We start from the raw sequence: 26,597 nt of genomic DNA on the forward strand, positions 1-26,597 counted from the left end.
TACTTTTTAGTATATACTTTTTAGTATGGCATTTGGGACGCACCGAGAGAGTTATGACACTTACGTGGACTCCCATTGTAAGCTCCGCGGCGAAATCAAAGCGTTTTACAACTCTCTCTCTCAAGGTTCTGCAAACAACGTGCATTAGTGTTAATGAAGTGCGGCCGTCGTCATAACACAAGCTAAGTTGTTACCACACACGTTAAAGATGATTGAAGTCGCAGACGAAAAGGGTCTCGTTGGTCCCGTGGATGGAAATTTAGTTTAAAAAATGGATGGATGGAAGCGTGCTCTGTTTTCTAATGATTTTCCATGTTCTGGAATGTACTTGAAACAGTTGAAAGTATTTTGTTATAGTTAAGTGTTTACAGAAGGTCCTTGACTATAGGCTACCTGTCTCATTCAATGTGCATACTGCATATATTTAATTTACTGCACTTTATAGCAAATTGCACTGATTTGTTCTTGGTGAAGCACCAGCTTGATAAAAATCAACTGTTTCATAAATTGAACATATGTTTTCACTAGTCAATCATTCACTCGTATACAAAAATCCATTTGAAACAAACAAAGAAAGGAAATCTCATTGTTCTCAGGTCTAAAATTGAGATGCGATCAAATTGCGATTAATTGGGATTAATTAATTACAAAGCCTGTAATTCTTTCAATAAATTTTTTTAATCGAGTCCCAGTCCTAGTAAAAACCCTTTTGCAATGATGTCCTCTCTGCTGACTATGACTATGACTATTGTTTACCTGGCGCTGTACTCTATTGTGTAACTTTCAGCAGAGTATATAGGAATATAGGATATGTATAGTGTATAGGAAGGAAGTTCACGCCTCACTGTTGAAATGTTCTTGTCCACAATTAAATTCGTTGGTGACTGTTTTTAATCTTCGATATCTGTTGACGTTATCTAATCGTTGCTCGTCTTTAAGACGGTAACCCTTGACCCTGGACTTTCAGGTTTTAATGATCACTGAAATCATTTGAAAATGACAATAATAGTAATTAATAATTTACTAACCACTGACAAATGAAAATCAGATATTTCTTTTGAATTGTGGTTCAACAGAATCATTTAAAAAATCCTCCTCATTAGTTGATGCTATACTGTAAGTATTCAAATGGGAAGTTAAAAGGTTCAAATATGTTAAAACATTTAGTTTTAATCTTCTTAAACTCGTAACTTGTGTTTTGAACTTGTCAGAACTGACGTACTTAAATTCCAGCTGAAAAACAATAGGATTTATTCATCTATGTATTATATATGAACTCTTTATGAACGATGTGAATTGAACATCTGAGTTTCTGCGTGTGAGTCTGTACAGGCTGTAAATAACCTGTACTCTTGTATAAAACACTGACCACCACATTCAAATCTTTTTTTAGGATTGAGTTACATAAAGCTTACTGTACACTTAAAGTCACATACACTCGTTGACAGATCCCAGCTTCCTTCAGCCTGCACTTTTTAAACTTCAGTCAATTCTGACTCATCTTTGATTAAAGACAGTGACAGCAAATTGAAGTCTTTTTGTTTCATATTTTTTTATTGATGCAAAAGTAACAAAGGCCCTTCCATATTCCAGGGCACATTGGTGACAGCAATGAACATGGTTGTATGCACCAGAGAATTTAAATGTACATACTTTTAAAGAACAAATAACGATAACACAAAACAAGACCAGATAAACAATACAATGAAATACACATAGTCTGGATGAAATAATTAACATAAGGATAGACAAAAAGTAAAAATCTTTAACCCTTGTGCTGTCTTCAGGTCAAGGAAGGAGGAAGGGAAGAAGGAAGGAAGAAAAGAAGGAAGGAAAGAAGAACAAAAAGAAGGAAGGAAGGGAGAAAAGAAGGACGGAAGGGAGAAAAGAAGGACGGAAGGAAGGAAGAAAAGAAGGAAGGAAGGAAGGGAGAAAAGAAGGAAGGAAGGGAGAAAAGAAGGAAGGAAGGGAGGAAAGAAGGAAGGAAGGGAGAAAAGAAGGAAGGAAGTAAAGAAGGGAGGAAAGAAGGAAGGAAAGAAAGAAGGAAGGAAGTAAAGAAGGGAGGAAAGAAGGAAGGAAAAAAAGAAGGAAGGAAGGGAGAAAGGAAGGAAGGAAGGAAGGAAGGAAGGAAGGAAAGAAGGGAGGAAAGAAGGAAGGAAAGAAAGAAGGAAGGAAGTAAAGAAGGGAGGAAAGAAGGAAGGAAGGGAAAAAAGAAGGAAAGAAGGAAGGAAGGGAAAAAAGAAGGAAGGAAAGAAGGGAGGAAAGAAGGAAGGAAGGGAAAAAAGAAGGAAGGAAGGGAAAAAGAAGGAAGGAAGGAAGGAAGGAAGGAAGGGAGGAAAGAAGGAAGGAAAGAAGGAAGGAAAGAAGGAAGGAAAGAAGGAAGGGAGAAAAGAAGGATGTCGCAAAAAAGTCCATAAACTGCCATTTATTATAGAGTTTGTTCAAGTTTCCCCTTCTTGAGTATCTACTTTTCTCTACTTTTAAAAATAACATAACCTCGTTAATCCACTGTTACTGGAAGGAGCTGTCGTGGATTTCCAGTTAAGAAGGACGTGGCGTTTAGCAATCACGGAGGTGAAAGCTATTACATCCAATTCTTTAGTAGAGTATCGGATATAAACTCCTCAGGGAGACCAAAAAGGCCAATGTGTGGTGAAAATTGCGGTCTTTTTGAATAAAATTATAACTTCTAGTGAAATTTGGAAAAGGGATTTTGCAACTTGGTGAATGTTGTTTTTGTCTACAAGACATAAGTTATTGATGGGGGTCTGAACCTTTTGTTGGTTGGTTTGGGGTTCATCCATTCATACATAAATAAGGAAATGTGTTGCTTAAATGAAACAGCATTCACATGAGCAGGTGAGACGAGAAGAGGAAGATAAGGGAGCTGTTGAAGAAGAAATAGAGTAGAAATAACACCCGGATCAACTTCCTGTTTTCACTTTTTCTCAGCCTGGTACTGGTACTGGTTCTGGTTCTGGTTTTGACCTTAAAAAAAAACTAAACTAAACAAAAACAAAACAAAACAAAACAGGCGGCTGTAACATTTTTTTAGTGGTGTATTTCCACGCTTTAAAATGTCTTTAGTTCTATAAAACTATGTAAATCTTGTCTGGCTCACACATCAGCCCTGCAGCAGAGGATATTGACCGGACTGGACTTAATGACTTAATGACTGCGCTGTGTAATGGGCAGTTCTGATATCGGGGTAATGTGGCTGTAAAGTTTTAGCCAGAACAATTTACTGATATCACGACCGCCAGATGGGTTTTCACGGGAAAATGCTTGCGTAGAGGAAATGTGATTAAGAGCGTGGGTGTTGACCTTTGCAACATCCCACTTTATGAAGAGCTGGCTGCGTGGCTGCAGTTGCTCTCCACCCTGGATCCTCGTTGGAGAAGTCTGGAAAGTAGACCGTGTTCCTGACCAGTACTGGAGTTGAGGGGGATGAGGGGGGATGGCATCCCCCATGAAATAAAAACGGTCCAAATCATCCCCCCTGAAATAAAAACGGTCCAAATCATCCCCCCTGAAATAAAAACGGTCCAAATCATCCCCCCTGAAATAAAAACGGTCCAAATCATCCCCCCCTGAAATAAAAACGGTCCAAATCATCCCCCTGTAAAACTGCCATCCCTCCTTTCCATCCCTTATGTCATTTCATCAATGAATGGGGTTTTACTGCTATTTCAACATTTAGAGTCATCACCAGAAAAATAACTTATTTGACAATTTTCACCTGTTTCAAGTAAATTTTCACTTGAAATAAGTAGAAAAATCTGCCAGTGGGACAAAATTTATCTTCTTATTACAAGCAAAAAAATCTTGTTCCACTGGCAGATTTTTCTACTGATTTTGACTGTTTTTATTTCAGGGGGGATGCCATCCTCCCTCATCCCCCCTCATCCCCCCTCATCCCCCCTCAACTCCAGTGCCGGATGTTCATACTGTTCAGATTACGTCTAGAAAGGCTTCATTGACCATTTGTAAATGAGATGGACCTCATCCATCACTTTCCTTTAGAGGCTGTCACAGAAAACCTTGGTGTCCAACATTTCCTTTGCAAACGCCAGGATTCAGGACTGCTGACTATCAGCGGAGAATTTGACTCTCCCTCTTGTTGTTGATGCCAAGGTGAAGGGCTGGAAGTCCAGACTCATCAGTCACTTTCAATCGGTCCTCAATCAGGGCCAATAACGAGCAGACGACCACCGCCAGTCCCATGCATTTAGCTTGGCCAGTGGCCAGGGGAGCTAACCGGCCAATTCAACATTGGCCATGTTGCCATGTTGGCAAAACAGGAAAAATGTCTTCCTGGCAAAGGAACGGGTCGAGTGCTGTTTGCTGCTCAATTTCCAAAGAAAATGCTGAGTCCAAGTCTTCAAATGTTAAAGCCAAAGCCAATTCAATCCCAGATAACACCACTGCTCTGTTGTCATGGCGTTAACCCGCCCAGAGACTCCCTCTACAAGGAGAGACTGATTGATTGGCTCCTCAACACTTTAGGGCAGGGATCACCAATCCTGGTCCTCAAGGGCCGGTGTCCTGCATGTTTTAGATGTTTCCCTGCTTTAACACACCTGATTCTAATTAATCATCATCATCAGCTTGTCATCCAGGGCTGCACAATTCTGTTGCTGACACAGTCACTTGTATCATGGTGCAATGAAGCAGGGAAACATCTAAAACCTGCAGGGACACCGGCCCTCGAGGACCAGGACTGCCCACCCCTGCTTTAGGGCATATTTAATGAGTTCCAACTGATGGGTGGTACATCTATACCAGGGGTCGGCAACCCAACATGTTGAAAGAGACGTATTGGACCAAAAACACAAAAAATAAATATTCCTGGAGCCGCAAAAAATGAAAAGTCTTGTATAAGCCTTAGAATGAAGGCAAATGGCGAAAGGTGGAATGTCGAGAAAAAAGTCGAAATGTCGAGATTAATGTTGAAATACAATCTCAAGAAAAAAGTCGAAATGTCGAGAAAAAAGTTGGAAATGGATTTGATGTGACTCCTGTTCTGCAAAGACGGGTAGCTCAGTTCCCTCTCCCTTTATTCCCTCAAAACACAGCATGTAGATTTGGGAGAATAATAGCACAAATTTTTAACTCTTATTCAAACATCCCAGAGGGGAAATTTGGGTTTTACAGCAGCTCAAAGTCAGATACATGTTCAGAGCAACATGAACTCTAACTAAATAAACGATAGAGATAAATTATTAGTATTAAAAATAAAAAAATACAGTAAAATAGAAACTGAATAAGTGTACTTGTAATCATCTATATTGTATACTTACAGTATATACATATATATATATATATATATATATATATATATATATATATATATATATATATATATATATATATATATATATATATATATATATATATATATATACATAAATAAATATATATACATAAATATAAATGGATATATTTAATAAAAAAAAGATACTCAAATTACATTTTAAGATAAGAGCTTAGTAATTATTGTTATTGGTCTATAGGCAGGACATTATCCATATAGTGATCACTCTATCTCATATTTTATGAACGAGATACTGACAGTGAAGTACGTCACATGTTTGATCTGAATTTGTTAGTTACTTTGGTGGAAGAAGAAGAATTTCAGAATTTCAGCTACTCAAGCAAAGGTTAAAAAATGCTGAGTTACAAAAGTTCCACGTAAAGTCTTGCTTGAAGAATCCGACTCCCCTTGGTGAGAGGAGACCTGATAAAGACGTATGATGTGCAGAGCTGGTAGAGGAGCCAAAAATTGTGCTCAAGTAAAAGTACTGTTACTTCAGAATAATATGACTCAAGTAGAAGTAAAAAGTAGTCATCCAAATAATTACTTGAGTAAAAGTAAAAAAGTACTTGGTGAAAAAACTACTCAAGTACTGAGTAACTGTTGAGTAACGTCTGATTTATTTTTTTAACACAACCATTCAAACAGACAAAAGTACAAAATAATCATCTTCAGGCAAATTAAATAAATAAAATAATAAAATAAATTGAAATAAATAAAAAAAATAGCTTGAATTAAAATAATCTTAAAGTACTTTAATAAATAATAAAATAAATACAATAATAACAGAATAAAAAAAATAAATTAAGCACAAGTAGCACAAAATTTCCAGCCTTTGTACTTTTCTTTTTTAACCAGGCAGAACTAGAACAAACATGAACTCATAGAAACTCTGTGTGTGTTTGAGTCTGTGTAAATGTGACAAAACATGCAAAAACAAACATTTTTCCCAAAGAATCACCCAGTGATGTCATGAGATTGACGCGTACGTGGATAAAAGGGATAAAAGAAAAGTAACAGCTCAACGTAGCCTAATGTAGCGGAGTAAGAGTAACAGTTTCTTCTTCACAAATCTACTCAAGTAAAAGTAAAAAGTATAGTGATTCAAAACTACTCCTAAAAGTACAACATTTCCCAAAACTTACTCAAGTACATGTAACGTAGTAAATGTAACTCGTTACTACCCACCTCTGATGATGTGTTTCCTCTTTCTTCCTTCCTGTTTCCAGGTGTTGCAGCTCAACTCCGATATCCTCCCACAGTACAAGCAGGAAGCCCCGAAGACGCCGCCTCACATCATCCTGCACTACTGCACCTTCAAGACCACCTGGGACTGGGTCATCCTCATCCTCACCTTCTACACGGCCATCATGGTTCCCTACAACGTCTCCTTCAAGACCAAGCAGAACAACCTGGTGTGGCTGGTGCTGGACAGCGTGGTGGACGTCATCTTCCTGGTGGACATCGTCCTCAACTTCCACACCACCTTCGTGGGTCCCGGGGGAGAGGTGATCTCCGACCCCAAACTCATCCGCATGAACTACCTGAAGACCTGGTTCGTCATCGACCTGCTGTCCTGCCTGCCCTACGACATCATCAACGCCTTCGAGAACGTTGACGAGGTAAGGCTGTTTATGTTGTTGTTGTGGTTGTTGTTGTTGTGTTCCTGTGGAGTGGATAATTCACCTGGGACAGGTCTGAGGCCCCGTTTACACGGAGCAAAAACGAAGGTGTTTTCATGCGTTTTGGCCGTTCGTTTACACGAAAACGAAGCTCAAAGCCCCCAAAAACGATCATTTCTGAAAACTCCGGCCAAAGTGGTTGTAGTTTCTTGTGCCGGCCCCCCTTTTTTCTCTTTTGTGTATGTTTGCAGGCCGGAGCCTCAGGAGCTGCGTTCTGGCCTGTGTTCCCGGCCCTCCCCCCCCTCTGGTCATCCCATTGCTTCTTCCACCTGCCTAGGGTTTCTTCCCTCCTAAAGGGGAGTTTTTCCTTGCCACTGTTTGGCTTAAGGCTTTTCTCCCATTAAGGGAGTTTTTACCTGCCATTGTTTATGTAATAATTGCTCGGGGGTTTATGTTTATGTTTATGTTTATGTTCATGTTCTGGATCTCTGGAAAGCGTCTAGAGACAACATCTGTTGTATTAGACGCTATATAAATAAAATTGAATTGAATTGAAAGTGGAGATTTTCAAAAACTCTGTTTTCACGTTTGCGTCTAAACGGAGGAAAACGGAGGAAAACGGAGGAAAACTGAGGAAAACTGAGGAAAACTGAGGAAAACTGAGATTTAAGCTTCAGAACGTCACATTATGCACCAGAAACTCACCGTCATGTGTGCGACCTGTGTTTACAATTAGTTTGGCCACCGTCAATATTTTCTTGTATTTAACCTGTTTTATATTCTAAAGTCACACTTAAAAGTAACTCCACTTCTCTGTCACTCCAAACCAAAGACTCTCATTCCATCTTGGAAGTAAAGCCTGAATTATGGTCCCGCGTTAAATCGATGCAGAACCTACGGTGTAGGGTACGCGGCGATGCGCGCCGTATGGTGTGCGTCGCCGCGTACCCTACGCCGTAGGCTCTGCGTTGGTGTAACGCAGAACCATAAATCAGCCTTAACTGGAAGTTAAACGTGTCATTTGTTGATGTTTTTTCCAGGATTCTGATTGGCTAGCATGACGTTAACAGCGTTTTCATGCGGGTCCGTGTAAACGAGGATATTTTTGAAAACGTAGAGGGGAAAATATCCGTTTTTGTAAATACCCGGCTACGTGTAAACGTGGCCTGAAAGCAGTTGTGCAAAGAGGAGCTTCTCCGGTATATTCATTACCAGAGGTAGTAGTAACGAGTTACATTTACTCTGTTACATTTACTTGAGTAAGTTTTGGGAAATGTTGTACTTTTAGGAGTAGTTTTGAATCACTATACTTTTTACTTTTACTTGAGTAGATTTGTGAAGAAGAAACTGTTCCTCTTACTCCGCTACATTAGGCTACGTTGAGCTGTTACTTTTCTTTTATCCCTTTTATCCACGTACGCGTCAATCTCATGACATCACTGGGTGATTCTTTGGGAAAAATGTTTGTTTTTGCATGTTTTGTCACATTTACACAAACTCAAACACACAGAGAGTTTCTATGAGTTCATGTTTGTTCTAGTTCTGCTGGTTAAAAAAGAAAAGTACAAAGGCTGGAAATTGTGTACTACTTGTGCTTAATTTAGTTTTTATTCTGTTATTATTTTATTTATTTTTTACTTGAATTTACTTTAAGATTATTTAAATTAATTTTTTATAAAATTTAATTTATTTTATTATTTTATTGATTTAATTTGCCTGAAGATGATTATTATTATAATATTATTTTGTACTTTTGTCTGTTTGAATGGTTGTGTTACTCAGTTACTGAGTATATGAGTAGTTTTTTCACCAAGTACTTTTTTACTTTTACTCAAGTAATTATTTGGATGATACTTTTTACTTCTACTTGAGTCATATTATTCTGAAGTAACAGTACTTTTACTTGAGTACAATTTGTGGCTCCTCTACCAGCTCGTTCATTGCTATAATTGGCTGCATTTTCTGTGAAAATGCAGGGTTGAATGCTGTGGGGCTGAAAGAAAGCTGAATAACATATTGCAACATTGTTTGGGGCGCTTCTTATTCTTCGTACCTTAATCAATTATTTTTAATTCAGAAAAGATTTTTGAGAATGATTTCATATTCTACTCATCAAGCACCTCCTTCTTTTACCTCCAGTCACAAATCCTTTATCAGATCTCATGGCCCTCAACTCTGGAACTCTTTAGATCGGTCTCTTAAGTTTGCATCATCCTTAAAAATGTTTAGGACCAGCTTGGTGGGGAATCTCTTATCTAGGCTAAATTAATAGGCTGTTCTAATTGAAATGAAATTGACATTTTATATTTTTTGTTTGTGTGTTTATTGTGTTTTTCTTTGTTTCTTTTACCTTTTCTTTTTTCCTTTCTTTTTTTTCTATTGATTGATTTGTTTTTGTGATTTTGTATTGAGGGGGAGGGTTTTTTATAAGCCCTCCGTGCTTCTTTTCCTCTCCTGAACAATTATTTGTCCTTGTATTGTTAATATAATTACTTTTTTATATTTGTGCATATTAATAAAAAAAATAAAAATAAAAAAAAATGACAGCTAATATTGCTGAAAAAAAGCAGAACTGATATGGAAGAAGATAAGAGTTGGAGACAGGAGAAGACACTTAAGGCAGGAAGACGAGTTGAAGAAGATGACATGAAAAGAGTTAGATCAGCGTGAAGTGAAGACCAGCTGGAGCCATGGAGATGAGCTGAAGAAAACGAGTTGACTTTAAAACAGGATTATCAGCTGAAGAGGAGGATAAAAGCTAAAGACAAGAAGATCAGTTGAAAACAAGATGAAGAGAGGAGGAAAAACCTCACGGCAGGAAGATCAGTTGAAGAGAAGAAAATCAGCTGAAGACAGAAAGATGAGCTGAACGGAAGAAGATTGGAAAAGATCATTTGAAGAGAAGAGGATAGGTTGTAAGTCTGCTATGAGAAGTCTCCTCTAGTACATTTATTACATTAAAAACTTTACAGTATGTGAGCTCCAACTGTCAATCACAGGAGCTGCACTGCCAGTTCTATCTATAGAACAGAGAAGTTCATCTTTCTAGTCACCGGCTAGAGCAGAAGTATATGCATATGAGAACCTGTATACATATATGTATATATGTATATACATATATATACATATATACATATATACATATATATATACATATATACACATATATATATATATATATATACACATATATACACATATATATACATATATATATATATATATATATTATATATATATATATATATATATATATATATATATATATATATATTATATATATATATATATATATTTATATATATATATATATATATATATATTATATATATATATATATATATATATATATATATATAAATATATATATATATATATATATAGCCTCATAGCTGTATCAACATCTGCCTCTGACTGTTAAATTAAACAAAGTATATTTCAGTATACATAAGTTAACATTGAAGTATACATGTGTAACTTCAATTAGACATTTTTTTCTCTTTCTCTTCTCTTAAAGGACTGCAATAAAAAATAAAATAGAGAAATAAAATAGCATTTGAAAAATAAAATAAAATCTACCAGCAGTTTGAATTTCCCTTTTTCTTTGTTAATTGTCTCAACACATTTTTATAATAAATGAATATAAACTCATCTTAACAAACAGTTTTGCAGTTTTTCTTTCTTCCCCTCTTATAATCTAATGCCCCCACTTTTTGTCATTCAGTGAGAGAACTGAGCTCTAATTTCTCCTGTCAGGACTTAAATCTGGGCTGGATGGTGTCAGGTTCTCATATGCATGTGAAGGTGCTCATTGGTGAACCTGGAACGATATTTAGTTTTAATTATGTTCATTGTGGAGAAAGCAGCTTCACAGCTGTATGTGGACCCGAACATGGGCAGGATGTTTTAAGATGGTCAGCTCATTTTCTGTGACTTCAGTTCAGACTTGAGTGGATATGTTTGATGAAAAACTTTGTGTTTTGTCTCAGTGCCGTTTCACGTTAGCATTTTTAATAAGCGCCACCGTCTCTAAACGTATGAGACACTGGTTTTGTCCCAGTGTGAAGACTGAACCAGGATGAATCTGTCCATTCCGGGTTGAAAGCTTTATTTTCACTGTCCACTTTTTTGGTTCCACGTTAAATCGATGCGTACCCTACGCCGTGTCTATGCCGTAGGGTACACGTCAATGCGCGCCGTACAGTGCGTGTCGCCGCGTACTCTACGCTGCAGGCTCTGCGTTGCTGTAACGCGGAACCATAAATCAGCCTTTAGAGAGCTACATTACTTGTCTCCCTGTCTCGCACTCACTCTTCTCTCCCTGTCCTCTGCCTGTCTTCCGCTCACTTGTCTCTCCGTCTTTCTTCTTGTCTCCAGCTCACTCCTCTCTCCGTCTTTCTTCTTGTCTCCAGCTCACTCCTCTCTCCGTGTCATCTCCCTCTATCGCTAACTTCCCTTTCCACCTGTTACGCGCCTCTCCTGGAACCAATGGAGATTCCATTGATCTGCCTGAGAGGTAAAAAAACCCAAAACAAACTGATACATCAGCATCTATGGGGGAGATCTTGTACGATTTTGAACCTGCTTGAAGTTGCCCCAAAAGGGTCGGGGCCACTGGTAGTATGATTTTATGCTGATTGGACACACAGCTGTAACTAGCATTTCAATGAATAGGGTCCCAGTGGTGCATCGCCTGATCACTCAGTCACACGATTACCCTCATGAACAAACCACCTCTGGTGCTGCTGTCATGTTGCGACTAAAAGGAGCTTCTTCAGGTTGGGAAATAACTGTTGTAGAGGGCTGCATTGGGATCGGGTCTCGCCGGGTCCCGCGGGATCCAACGCAAATCTCGCGGGAGCGGGCGGTTTGAACTCTACTGCGGGCGGGAGCGGGCGGCCAAAAAAAAAAACATCGGGATGTAGTCTAGCGACAAGGTGGAAATCAATGACGTGGAAAATAAACCTCAAACAAGGTCTTTACAAAACAAAGACAAAGCAAAGCAAGTCAGATATTTGGATAAACTGTGTTTAGTGTCTGTAGTGCATGTTGGAAGAGAGACGAGGGATTGGAACCTCAGTCGGTCAGCAGCATTCTCTTACTCCACAGCAATGTAATGGCCACGTGATTCATTTGTTTCATTCGTTAACTTTGTTTATTTCATGTTATTAGTATTATTTGAGCCACTCACAGCTACTCTCGTTGCTCTAACCTCAATCACATATTTGATGCTGCGCGAAAGGCAAAAAAGCGTGCGATGATGACAATGATGGATTTGCATCTAACTTTCTGTCAGGTGACCTATGAACTGTCAATCATCCATCAAGCTCCACAATTATCATGTTAACATTAAATCAGATAGATTTTTGTAGGACATTTCTCTTGCAAGATGGGAGAAGACACAAGACATAAATCAATGCATCTCTATTATTTTGCGGGCATGAATTCTCAGAGTTTTGCGGGAGCGGGCGGGAGTGGAACACAAACGTTGCTGATGCGGGCGGTAATGGTCAGAAATTCAGCGGGGGTGGGATGAAGAAAACAGTCCCGCACAGGGCTTTAGACTGTTTTTTTCCTTAACTGTGAGACAGACTAACAGATCAAAAGCATTTTGGATTTAGACCAAAGGAGACCTCCACCATTCTGCAGTATTTGCCTCTAAACCTGTGAGGTTTTTGATCCTGAATCTGACTCATGGATGATGTCTGATGAGGAGAAAAGGCTTGCTCAGAGAATATTTCATGGCTATTTACACCCATCAAATATCTTAGAGTCATGTCAGTATGGCTTGAAGTCTATTAAAGGTGATTTTCCACTTGATTTCCCATGAAATTAATTGAGTTTTAGCCTGAGTGGAAAGAGCAATCAATTGAAAGTGTAATTAAAGAGAAAAAGTAATAGGTTATCTCCCAGTGTTCAGATGCACTTCTTGTTTTTTGTTTTGGCATCTATTGTTTTTCATGAATTAATGTGAGTGTGTGTTGTTGTAAAAACACAATTTGTGTCTGTGCGTGCACATCGTTGTGAACACACACAAGGATTGTGTTCATGCCCAATCATTCCTTACAAGGTTTGAATGCCTGTGTAAAAATGTGCCTTAGATCAAGTCTGGATGTCTGGTGACTTTTATTTGGGTGTGGAAATTAATGATTGATTGATTTTAATAGTGTAATGTAATGCTTTAGTATGAGAAGAAACAGATATGGCTTTTGCTAAGAAAACCAACAACCTTTAAGTTTTCCAACACTTTTCTGGGTGACAAGTGAGATATGGACCCAAATGCAGAGTTGCACATTAAAAGTGTTCCTTAATGAAAAAAACAAAGAAACAAAACATTAATGGAAAAATACAAAAATGGGAGCAGAACAAACAACCGGTAGATCCAGGGCCGAATACCAGTGTTGTGCATGAACGCGTTCAAATAAACGCGTTCATTGAACATGTTTATTTCTGTGAGAACGTTGAACTGAACGCAACATATTTGCAAATAAAGAACTCGAACTTGTTCAGATCTGCAGATGACGAACTGGAATTTGAACTGTTCAGATTATGTGAGTTTCAGCTTCTGTCATGGTTGGTCCTCCAGCCTTCAGTGGTTTTCCACTCCACTCTCTCCTGCTCACTCCATCTGCCAGCCACGCCTAGCTCGTCACTCACTCCTTTCACCTGCTCTCCCAGCTGCAGCCCCTCAGCAATCAGGACAGCATAAAAGCTCCTCACTCCTAAACTCTCACTGCCAGATCGTCACTCTGTTTGTAGATGCAAGACCTTCCAGCATTCCCTGTCTCGACCTCCCGTTGACGACCCTGCCTGTTCCTGGATCCGGCCTTGTCTCCTGCTCTCTGTTGCCCAACCTTGTCTTCCGAACTTGACACCAATTGCTGCCTGATCCTTGTCTTGCATTCCTGCCTGCTCTTCGTCCCTGTTGAGGGTAATAAAGCAAACCAGACAAACTACCACCATGTGCTCCGTGTGCTGCATTTGGGTCCAAAACCTCACCCCTCTAACAGTACGATCTGGCCAGTCGTGGACCCAGCACACCCTCCAGCCCAACAGAATGGGCCAGCCAGCATGGACCCACCTGGAAAGAACGTGGATCTGTGGGAGTTCTTTTACGGTGACCAAGTGGTGTATTACCTCCGTATGGTGAAGAGAACAGGGACCTGCCGTCAGCCCCAGCCTGTCCTGGTGGGGGCTCTGGATGCACCTCTTCCTGTTCCCGAGGTGGTCCCGGACGCACCCCAGCCTCTTCCCCCCTTCTGGGGAACACGCCTGGCTCAAGATGGGCCCAGGAGTCTCCAGCTTCAGGAGAAAAGATGGCGGTGGCAGTCCCAGCCTCTTCCTGTTCCGGAGGTGGTCCCGGACGTACCCCAGCCTCTTCCCCCTTTCTGGGCAACACGCCTGGCTCGAGATGGGCCCAGGAGTCTCAAGCTCCAGGAGAAACGACGGCGGCGCCAGCCGCAGCCTGTCCGGGCGGTGGTCCCGGATGCATCAGCCCCTGTTCCTGCTCCGGCGGTGGTCCCGGACACACCCCAGCTATTCCCCCTTTCTGGGGAACACGCCTGGCTCGAGATGGGCCCAGGAGTCTCCAGCTTCAGGAGTAAAGACGGCGGCGGCACTCCCAGCCTGTACCTGTTCCGACGGTGGTCCCGGGCGTGCCTCGCTCTGTTCCTTTTCCGGTGGTGGTCCCGGACACCTCAGCTCCTGTTCCGGCGGTGGTCCCGGACACCTCAGCTCCTGTTCCGGCGGTGGTCCCGGACACCTCAGCTCCTGTTCCGGCGGTGGTCCCGGACACCTCAGCCCCTGTTCCTGTTCCGGCGGTGGTCCCAGACGCATCGGCCCCTGTTCCTGCGGTGGTCCCGGACACATCGACCCCTGTTCCTGTGGTGGTCCTGGACACATCGACCCCTGTTCCTGTTCCTGCGGTGGTCCCGGATGCATCGGCCCCTGTTCCTGCGGTGGTCCCGGACACATCAACCCCTGTTCCTGTTCCTGTGGTGGTCCCGGATGCATCGGCCCCTGTTCCTGCGGTGGTCCCGGGCACATCAACCCCTGTTCCTGTTCCTGTTCCTGCGTAGTCCCGGGCACATCAGTTCCTGTTCCTGCGGTGGTCCCGGGCACATCAACCCCTGTTCCTGTTCCTGTTCCTGCGGTGGTCCCGGGCACATCAGTTCCTGTTCCTGCGGTGGTCCCGGACACATCAACCCCTGTTCCTGTTCCTGCGGTGGTCGCGGATTCATCGGCCCCTGTTCCTGCGGTGGTCCCGGACACATCAACCCCTGTTCCTGTTCCTGCGGTGGTCGCGGATTCATCGGCCCCTGTTCCTGCGGTGGTCCCGGGCACATCAACCCCTGTTCCTGTTCCTGCGGTGGTCCCGGGCACATCAACCCCTGTTCCTGTTCCTGCGGTGGTCCCGGATGCATCGGCCCCTGTTCCTGTTCCTGCGGTGGTCCCGGATACATCAACCCCTGTTCCTGTTCCTGCGGTGGTCCCGGGCACATCAACCCCTGTTCCTGTTCCTGGGGTGGTCCCGGGCACATCAACCCCTGTTCCTGCGGTGGTCCCGGGCACATCAACCCCTGTTCCTGCGGTGGTCCCGGACACATCAACCCCTGTTCCTGTTCCTGCGGTGGTCCCGGGCGCATTGGCCCCTGCTCCTGTTCCGGACACACCTCCCCATGTTTCCCTGCTGAGACCCGTGGGCTCGGGTGAGCTCAGCCTTCCGGCCGTCGCCCCACCTCCCACCCGACTCATCGTTGGTCGCCCCACCTGCGCTGTTTCCCCGACGGGCCGGGTGGAACACCGAGGGGGGGTACTGGTCGCACCTCAGCCGGTGCCGAGGACCCGGTGTCCCCGTCAGCCGGCCCCTCCTATCCTTAGTCCCCCGAAGCCGGCCCCTTGGGTTCCCCCTGACCCGTCTGCTCAGTCCCGAAACCGTCCCTCTGACCCGTCTGCTACGTCCTGAGACTGACCCTCTGACCTGTCCGTTCAGTCCAGAGACCGACCCTCTGACTCGTCCGCTCAGTCCCTAGAACGGCCGTCCGCTCAGTTCCGATGATGGCCCCCCGACCCGTCAGGCCGTTCTGCCACGCCCCGAGGACAGCCCCCTGAACTTTGACTGTGTTGACACCGATTTCTGCCTAATCCTTGTCTTGCATTCCTGCCTGCTCTTCGTCCCTCTTGAGGGTAATAAAGTAAACCAGACAAACTACCACCATGTGCTGGATTTAAGTCCAAAACCTCACCCTGTAACAGCTTCACTGTTTAGGTCCAATTATTACGGAATAATCACCAGCGGGCACATTTAAAATACTGGAAGCGACAACGATTTCACACTACATTGCCCACAATTCTGCTTAATGCTATTCATCAGAATAGCACTGATGAAGATGGAGAATATTGTTGGAACAATGACACATCCCTGTTTGAGTCCCGTGTCGATCCGGGAGGGTTCAGTTTCGTCTCCACTGCCACTGAGTGCCGTGGCTGACATATTGTCCTGCTGCAGTCTCAGTACTTGGAGGTATTTGTCTGGACAGCCAATCCTTGCTAGAATCAGCAAGAGGGCCTGATGGTTTACTGAGTCGAAGGCTTTGGTGAGGTCTATGATCAGGGGCGGATCTAGGATGTCAGGAGATCCGGGGCGCAGCCCCGGGGGGGGTTTCCCGGTTTGGCGCCGTTTTCCCACTCCTTTGGATGTACAGTAGCCTACAGCTCGGTTTGCAATAGCTCTCTACCACTACCAAAAGTTTTCTACCACTTTTAAATACACCTGGCATGTCCAAATTTTGGGAGATTTCTCTCCACTTTTGTCCCTTTTTTATTGAGGTCACGATAGGCCTGCAGTCTTGTATTCCACAACTCCTCACACAGACTCACAGCCAAAATGATTTTTTCTTCAATTTTGATCGTCTCTGATTTACAACCTGCAAGTTTTTTTCTCCCTCCACCACCTTCTCTCCTATCGGACACCGCTGAGATGTCGTCACAGCGCAGCACGGTGAAATTAAAAAATGTTCAATTTGGGCGCAGGCAAATGTTTTAAGATATTTAGATAATTTTAGATATTTTGCAGCGCAGTATCAGGCCAGCAGAGATCATTTTAGATGCTTCCCGTGCCCTGAATGCATTAAGTGACGGGAGCATTATTTTTTATAGGATGTTACTGGACTATCAAATTATGCTACCCCTGAAATATTGATTTAAAATGGCTGAATTGAGGTATAAGAATGCTGAGATTCATCCTGCAGTGGCAGTGAGGTGAATAGTATCTTAACTGAATGCATTAAGTCACAGGAGCATTATTTGATAGGATGTTGCTGGACTATGAAATTATGCTACCCCTGAAATATTGATTTAAAATTGATAATATGGGATGTTGTGTATTTGATCCTTCAAAATACACTACCCATGACATTAATTGCATTACTTTTTGTCAACATTATACGATAAAGAGGAAAAATAAAACAATTCTATCGCTTTATTTGATATTCATTCAGTCATTCTCATTTATTTAACCAGGCAGGTCATTAAGAACACATTCTTATTTACAATAACGGCCTGGCAAGAGACAAGGACCACTTGGGGGGAAAGGAAGTGGTTTGGGGAGGAAAACAGTAAAATTGTAGCTCTGCAAAAGGTAGAAAACCATTAAGGAACTTTTTCTGATAGGGTAGCAAAACTCGACAGATAGACGCTATCGGTTTATGCCGTGGTAGCATTTTTCGACGAAGCAGCAGAAATCGACAGAACACCGGCTCGGTCTGCGCTTTGCGCCCAGAGCAGACGCTTCCCCACCGAGCTCGGCGGCGCGAGACGGCACCTGCCCTGCGCTCTTGCGCGGAGGCAGCACATACAATGGGAAAGCCGGCAGCGGCTACCGCTGTGCGCCCCCTGTGTGAAAACCGCTTTTGCCAATCAGTGATTGTTGACATGGGGGCTCGCCTGCTCTGCCCTCCCCGTGGGTGCTCTGCCATTTCCGTGGGCACTCGGCCATTTCCGTGGGCGCTCGGGCCCCGAAGCACCCACGGTTCCGGCGCCTATGGATCCGGGGCTTTTGGAAAAACCTTCGGGGCTTGAGCCCAAGTAGCCACCCCCTAGATCCACCTCTGTCTATGATCTAGATCATAGAAGGTCTATGTATTTTTGCAGATTTTTCTTGCAGTTGGCGAATTGTGAAAATCATGTCTGTGGTGCCTCAGTTTGGGCGAAACCCACTCTGAGAGTCAGAAAGGATGCTTTCTGACAGGAGGGTGAGTCTGTTAGCCAACACCCTGGCAAGGGCTTTCCCTATGGTGGACAGGAGAGAAATACCACAGTAATTTCCGTAGTCAGCCTTGTCTCCCTTCTTGATGGAGATGATTAAGGCATCCCTGAGGTGGGCAGGGATTTCCGCTTCTTCCCAGATTTTGAGAAGCAGGGTATGGATGTGCTTAAGTAGATTGGGTCCGCCTTTCTTCAGGACTTCTGCTGGGATACCATCAGGTCCAGCCGCCTTGTTGTTTCTCATCTGCTTAATGGCATCCTGCAACTCATCCAAGCTGGGTGGTTCTCCCATGCTTTCAACTATGGACTGTTGAGGGAGTTGATCTACGGGCTCCCATGTGAGGAACGGTGTCCCTCTTTAGGAGGTCCTCATAATGCTCCCTCCACCTGTTTGCTATTGCTTCCCCCTCCTTGAGCAGAAAGAGCCTATCTTTAGAGTGATGGGGGGTTAGGCAGCAGTTGCCGGGGCCATATACCGCTCCTCTGGCTTCAAAGAATCCTCTTGTGTCCCTAGAGTCGGCAAACTGCTGGATCTCCAGAGCTTTCTCTGTCCACCACTGGTTCTTCAATTGCCTGACTCGTGTTTGGACAGCTGCCTTTGCTTTGGAATGGGCTGCTCTTTTCACCTTGCAGTGGATGTTATTCTGCAAAGTGATAGATGTTTGCCGCTTGATGTCAATGAGTTGTTGAATCTCTGTGTCGTTCTCATCAAACCAGTCTTTATCTCTCCACTTTTTGTGACCAAGGATGTTTTTGCAGGGGTTCATGATGGCAATGGAAAGTGTGCTCCAGTGTTTTTCAGTATCCTCTGGGTACTGTTGGAGCAATACTGCGCCAAGAGCATCCTGCAACTGTTGTTGGTAGGTGGTCAGCCAACAGCTCGATGTTAATTTTTGGCCGGCTCTGTCCTTTCTCCCTCCTTTTCCGCATTAAGCGGATAGACATGATGGAGTGAATGAGGTGGTGGTCGGTCCAGGAGTAATCTGCACTGGTCATTGCTCTGGTGTTAAGGATGTCACGTGGTCTTTGGAGTGGACAATGCCACAGCTTGGAACGTGGATGCATCCATGATGCCTTGTTTTTTTGACGGAAGAGTGTGTTGGTGATGACTAGATTGTACTCTGAGCACTTGGTTTAGCAGTAGTAGGCTGTTGGAGTTTATGATGCCAACCCCTTCTCTCCCCAACGTACCTCTCCATAGGTGCTGGTTTCGTCCCACCCTGGCATTGAAATCTCCAAGAAGGATTAGCTTGTCTTCCTTGGGGACTTCGGATATAATTTTGTCCAGGTCAGCATAGAAGGCCTCCTTTACTTCATCCTGTGCACCAAGCATTGGAGCATATGCATTAATAACCGTGGCCATCTGACTGCTGGCAAGCATCAGCCGTATAGTCATTAGGCGTTCGTTGATGCCTACAGGGAGTTCATGGAGGTGGTTGATGAGGCAGTTCTTAATAGCAAAACCCACACCATGGATTTGTGGCTCATTTGTGGGCTTTTTCTTTCCAAAAGAAAGTATATCAGCCCTTTTCCTCCTTCAGCTGCCCTTCATCTGCCAGTCGGGTCTCAGAGAGTGCTGCAATGTCGATCCGGAACTTTCTTAGCTCTCTGGAGATTATGGCAGTTCTCCTCTCAGTTCGATCACTGGCTTGGTTGTCCGTGAGGGTTTGCACATTCCAGGCTCCAATGTATAACAGTTTTGCGAGGCAGGCTATCTTTAGGGTACCTTTTCTAATCCCCTCCCCTACTGGGGTGAGCAGAGTGGATCCTGAATAAGACTGCTCAGTCATGGGTGCAGCTGCTGAGAAGCTGTTCTGCCTCAGTCCAAGAGCTGAACGACTGAATCTGACACCCACCGCCTGTGTGACAGGTTGTGGCTGGGGTCTACCAGACTTCACTGTCCTGCCCCCGTCACCACTTCCCGATCGCCTCAGGACTTTGATCCAGGATGTAAATGAATGGATTCCCATTCGGGAGGACGCCTGCGCGTGACGTCTTTTAGCGTGGGGAGACTGAGGCGCCTGCAGCCACCACACGATCCTTGGCAGAGAGGGGCCTTGATCCAATGGCATGGAGTCCATAAAAACTGGAGACCGCCCTCTGTTGCAGCCTTCATCCGCCTTCAGTGCCGTTGTGACTTACAGTGTCATCCTCTGCCACTTCCGCCGCTGAGATCTTTGGATCGCACTTGGTCTGGAACCTCCCCCTCAACCTTACCGCCATGGTTGAACCTACCAGAGCCGCTAAGCGGCATCGCTCTTAGGTTCATTGGAACACACAACGTTCTCCACCGCGGCAAGGTGGTGATCCATGGAGAACAGCACACACACACACACACACACACACACACACACACACACACACACACACACACACACACACACACACACACACACACACACACACACACACACACACACACACACACACACACACACACACCATACCTGCACCATACCCACATGTATATAGACTGTTGTTTCTGTTTCATGCTTAATTGTTAGCTTTTATATAATTTAAATATCAGGACTTTTACATATATTTGTAACATTTGCTGGTTGCAAAGGCTTGTGCTCGGAATCCTGTCTTTCCTGTTAATCTATAGCACCACCCCTGCTCACAGGCTGGCACTCATGGAATAACAGTTATTATTAGACTGATTGTGCTTTTTAGTTACAAATTCTTGTTATTTAGTTGCGCCGTTTTGATTTATTCATAACTGTTATCAGACTATTTTAGTTACCGTTTAATAACTAACCAAGCACTCCTTATTGATCCACAACAGGACTTTAAATACAAGTAATCTCATTTTAAATTGGATTCTAAATTTTACATGGAACAAATGGGGGGAGGCTAACACAGATATGATCCCTCTTGCTGATTCCTGTCAGCACTCGCACTGCTGCATTTTGGATGAACTGGAAGATATTCAGAGAAATACTTGGGCATCTTGCTAATAAACATTACAGTAATCTAGTCTAGAAGTGACAAATGCATGGATCTGTTTTTCAGTATCACCCTGGGAGTGGATGCTTCTAATCTTTGCAATATTACAGAGGTGAAAAAGGCTTACAAACCTGATTATTATGCTGTTTAAATGACAAATCCTGGTTGAAAATAACTCCAAGGTCTCTCACGGTTGTACTAGACGCCAGCAAAAAAATTGGCTTATCTATTCCCGAGGTGCGTAAGACCAGAACTTCTCTTTTATCAGAATTTTTTATCAGAATTTGAAAGCAAAAAACTCATGAAGACATGCCTGAAGTTTGGCTAATTCTTCTGATGATGTATGAACCATGACTGAAAAACTTCAAATAAATAATTTCTATATAGATCAGGGGTCAGCAACCAGTGGCTCTAGAGCCGCATGCGGCTCTTTAGCGCCGCCCTAGTGGCTCCTGGAGCTTTTTCAAAAATGTTGGACCTTTTTTCATTTTTTTCTTCTTTTTTTCTTCTTTTTTTCCTTTTTTTCTATTTATTTCTCCTTTTTTCTTTTTTTTTTCCTTTTTTCTCTTTTTTCTACTTTTTTTTCTCTTTTTCCATTTTTTTCTTCCTTTTTCCTTTCCTTTTTAATCTCAACATTTCGACTTTTTCTGGAAATTTTGACTTTTTTCTCGACATTTCGACTTTTTTCTCAAGATTGTACTTTAACATTAATCTCGACATTTCGACTTTTTTTCCTCAAAATTTCGACGTTTTTCTTGACATTTCAACTTTTTCTCGACATTGCGACATTATGCAGTGCATAATGAAAAAATAAATCTTCCCCCAGTTATAACTAATATAGAAACATGCAGCATGTGTTGTCTTCATTCTAAGGCTGATACAAGACTTTTCATTTTTTGAGACATATTTTTCTTTTGTGTTTTTTGTCCAATATGGCTCTAAAACATTTTTAGTTGCCGACCCCTGATATAGATGGTCTATTGCGGAGAGCCAGAGCTGTGTGTTGTTTAGGGGGATTGGTTGGAACACCTGATCCATACAGACACTCCCGTCTCCCTCCGAGAGTGAGGCTGGGCACAATAGTACGGTGAACGTGACTTTGATGATGCAGCACACTTCAAATCCAATACAGCTTTGTCCTCCGGTGATCAGCCACTTACAGCTGGACTTTATGGATGACTTAACATGTCTGGACTGTCTGTCTGTACTGTACTGGTATCTGTCTGGTATCTGAATAAACACAACACAAAATAAATGAAATGTTGTTCAAGCTTATATCTAGCTATCAGTCAGCACAATAAACACTAAATATGCAATGCAATATAAACAATGTTATTTTATATAAGTGCCAAAATTGGCCGCTTCATTTGCATATCAAAAGGACGACTTAACAATCGTAACTATCGTTACAACCCGCCTTTGTGACAAAGGCAGACAGGCATCAATGTACAGTAAACTAGACTGCCACGAACTATTCAATATTCTTAAGGACCCCTTAGCTGCCCAACAAGGTGTCTGATGTAAAACACTACATTCAATTCAATTCAATTTTAATTATATAGGGACGTTGTCTCTAGGATCTTTCCAGAGACTCAGAACAAGAACATAAACCCCAAAGCAATTATTACATAAACAATGGCAGGTAAAAACTGCCCTTTAGGAGGACGAAACCTGGACCAGGACCTGGATCATAAGGGGGTAGAAACCTGGACCAGGACCTGGATCATAAGGGGGTAGAAACCTGGACCAACCTGGACCATAAAAATCCACATAAATATCTAAACATATCTTAAGCAAGTATAATATACAATTTTTCCCATATTTTATTTGTTTCTCACACTCCTCGTTAACACCTTTCCTCTTCCATATACCTGTTTATAAATCATTTTTTGTATTTCTTTTTAAACAGATTTATGTTATTACTTTGTTTCATTTCCTGCTCCAAACTGTTCCAGTCTCCACAGTTCCATATGCACATGCTGCACATTGTTGTTCCTACTTTATGTTTTCTAAAATGTAGTTCTCCCCTTAGATTATTAATAATATTATTATTATAGCGTTCTTGGGTAGTTGAGTTGGGATGGGGTCTAATAGACCAGGACGGTTTAGCTTCACTGACCATTGAGGCCGTTTCAGGGAGGTCTACAGGAGGGAAATGATCAGGACTCAGGTCAGGACCTCTGGAAGTTACTGAAGCTGTAGAAACGCCCACAGCCGTTGTTGGTTGGGCATGCTTGATTTATTTTCTAATTCTAATGAGTGTATGAGGGATCTCATCAATTTTGTCCTCAAAAATAGTTGCCCTGGGGCCCGTACAGGCCAGATGGTACTGTGTTGGTCGTCTCTATGGAAAAAAGGGTATCTTAATGCAGCATATCAGGCAGCTGAGTTGGAAATCCATGTTTCATTTCAAAGACAGATGTCAAGCCACAGCAGACACCAAAAAAGGGAAGAACATGTACAGTACAGGGAAAGTGATGATTTATTCAACACAGGTTTAGTTGTTTCTGCACACATAGCACCTTTTAACCTCGTCTACGCTCTACTTGCTCTGTACAGTCTCTTTCTTATTGGTCCATTCACACAAACACCAAGAGGTACTGACAAGTATATGCACTCCCTGAACGGTTTGTAGCATTCTGTTGTTATACACCAGGGGTCGGCAACCCAAAATGTTGAAAGAGCCATATTGGACCAAAAACACAAAAAACAAAGTCTTGTATCAGCCTTAGAATGAAGGCAACACATGCTGAATGTTTCTATATTAGTTATAACTGGGGGGAAGATTTTTTTTTCATTATGCACTTTGAGAAAAAAGTCAAAATTTCGAGGAAATAGTCAAAATTTCATGAAAGAAGTCGAAATGTCGAGATTAATGTTGAAGTACAATCTTGAGAAAAAAGTCAAAATTTCGAGAAAAAAGTCAAAATTTCAAGAAAAAAGTTGAAATGTTGAGAAAAAAGTCAAAATTTCGAGAAAAAAGTCAAAATTTCAAGAAAAAAGTCAAAATGTCGAGAAAAAAGTCGAAATGTCGAGCAAAAAGTCAAAATTTTGAGAAAAAAAGTTGAAATGTCGAGAAAAAAAGTCAAAATTTCGAGAAATATCGAGATTAAAAAGGGAAAGGAAAAAGGAAGAAAAAAAGAGAAAAAAAGGAAAAAGAGAAGAAAAAAGAAAAAAAGGAAAAAAAGAGAAGAAAAAAAGAAGAAAAAAAGTAATAAAAAGAGAAAAAAGGAAAAAACAAAGTAAAAAAGAAAAAAAAAGGTCAAACATTTTTGAGGGCGGCGCTAAAGAGCTGCATGCGGCTCTAGAGCCGCGGGTTGCTGACCCTTGTTATACACTGATGAATGTAACAGGGACAATTTAGGTACTCACCGTTTTGCCCAAAAGAACTTCAACACATCTCAGGGCTCGGGATCGCAGGATCATCCTCTTGGTTTAGAAAGGAAGTGTGTGATTACATGGTATTTCAAAGCAAAAAAGGAAGTAATGATGAAAACTGAAAGCAATAACAAGGACCTCCTTTAGGACAAGAAAGACCCTTCAAAGTGTACTGTGATGTGAATAAAACCAGTTGATTAGCTCGAGCAATTTGTGCTTATATTGTCATGCAAATTAGAATTAATCAAATCTGACTGTTATTTAAAAAAAGGATTCAATTTTATTACACCTTCAGCAAGCATTTCTAGTGTCAATAATAATCAATTAAACAGATAGATAAATAAATCAATCAATGAATTTATAAATAATAGCCGCCATTTGGTCTATGTAGGTAAATTGTTTAAAAACAGCTTCTACAAGGCGGGATGAAACTCAATGCTTGAAAAGGAGACTGAAAAGCCTTTTTGGGGAAACAAAATAACTACATTTCCATGCAGTCAAAATTGGGGTTATTGCTAAGATTCCGGTTACTGAAACATTCAGAATATTCCGTTTACATGGTAATTAATCATTCAGGATATCTGGATCAAACCAGCGACGCACGGAGAACGTGATGACGCAATTTCCGTCATTTCTGCTTCTTCTTCCTGTATCCAAATTCAAAACAAATGCTGCTTCGTGCAACTTTTCTCTCACCTTCTTGTAAATCTTCTATCCCGGTACTTTCTACCGTCTACAAATGCAGAAATGTTCATATCCTTCATTACATTTATGAAGTGATTAGTCTCCTCCTGGTCTTGTGTTTCTCCGTGTTTATAAGAACTTCCTGGACTCAAAAGAGCAGGATTCCTTGTGAACAGAGCATGTGCAGAAAACTAATTCATGTTCTGTTTGATGGGGATATTCCGTTTGGCGTTTACATGACTGAATATTTGGGTTTTTAAAAACCTGAATATGAGCAAATTCGGGTTATTCAAAGGGGTTATTGGTGTTTACATGGCCGTGCAAATTCGGGTTATTGCCAATATTCAGGTTTTAAAAGGGTTATTGATGCTGGAAACACAGTCCATGTCACTTTTGTATGTTTAGAATATCTTTAATTGTAGCTGAAACATGATGGAGGCTGTAACATTTATGTTAAATTCAAGGCCAGTACTAAACCCAACGATGAGTCAAATGTGTGTGTGTGTGTGTGTCTGCATTGTTTTCCTATCTAGCCAACTGTGTCAGGTTAGATGTTGCATTGTATTGTGTATCCTTCAGTTATTGTTTAGAGCCTGACCGAGTGTTAGTTCAAGTGTCTTTTGTCCCTCAGCCTCTCAATGCAGGTTGCTGATGGATGCAATGAAAAACTCTGGTGCAGTTTTCTGTTGCCAGCTTTCAAACAGCAGACAGCAGCGAGCGGGGGGAGGGGGTGGGGGGGTGAGTGAGGCTGCACGGGGGTCAGGTTGACAGGAACGGGGCACAGTCTCTTTTTTTACTTTGCTAAATTAACGTTTCTGGTTCCTGGCTGTTTCCTGGCATTAGCAGACTAAAAGAATGGATGGATGCTGAGTGAGTTTAGTGGGTCGATGGAGGCGCAGCGTGAAAGAAAAAGAGCAGTGTCTCATTGCTGAGTGAATTCTCTTAATAATGCGTATAGTGGCCTAGCAGACAAGAGGTATTTTTAGTGTTTTAATGCAGGTTTAAGAAGCTGAAGTGAGCTGTGCCAAACCATGCAAGCCATTGCCAATACACACACACACACACACACACACACACACACACACACACACACACACACACACACACTAGGGTTGGGCGGTATGGACTAAAAAATGTATCACGATAATTTCTGGCATTTATCCTGATAACGATAAAAATGACGATAAAAATCACTGCTCTAAAAAAATACTAAATGCTACTAAACTACACAAATTACATTTAATTAATAAAAACAAATTAAATTAGTACACATGTACTGCAAAACTGTAATGACTCAAATGAAACAAGTTTGAAATGTAAGAACAGATTCAACATTTATTCAACCTGTAAGGCTTAAACAGTGGGATAACAGCAAACAGCTAAAGTAC

At 42.2% G+C, this 26,597-nt stretch overlaps 1 protein-coding gene across 1 annotated transcript in view; it reads left to right on the forward strand.

The window, feature by feature from the left end:
* The window catches only part of LOC133462825 (potassium voltage-gated channel subfamily H member 5-like), a 300,804-nt gene that overhangs the window by 35,700 nt on the left and 238,507 nt on the right, over window positions 1–26,597 (forward strand). Inside the window, exons 6-11 of the mRNA XM_061744276.1 lie at window positions 6,544–6,936; window positions 11,349–11,452; window positions 13,947–14,160; window positions 14,219–14,403; window positions 17,717–17,820; window positions 20,072–20,151. Of these exons, the coding sequence (XP_061600260.1) occupies window positions 6,544–6,936; window positions 11,349–11,452; window positions 13,947–14,160; window positions 14,219–14,403; window positions 17,717–17,820; window positions 20,072–20,151 (1,080 nt within the window). The remainder of the gene's footprint in view (window positions 1–6,543; window positions 6,937–11,348; window positions 11,453–13,946; window positions 14,161–14,218; window positions 14,404–17,716; window positions 17,821–20,071; window positions 20,152–26,597) is intronic.

Source organism: Cololabis saira, chromosome 16 (assembly GCF_033807715.1).
Source record: "Cololabis saira isolate AMF1-May2022 chromosome 16, fColSai1.1, whole genome shotgun sequence".
NCBI lineage: Eukaryota > Metazoa > Chordata > Actinopteri > Beloniformes > Belonidae > Cololabis > Cololabis saira.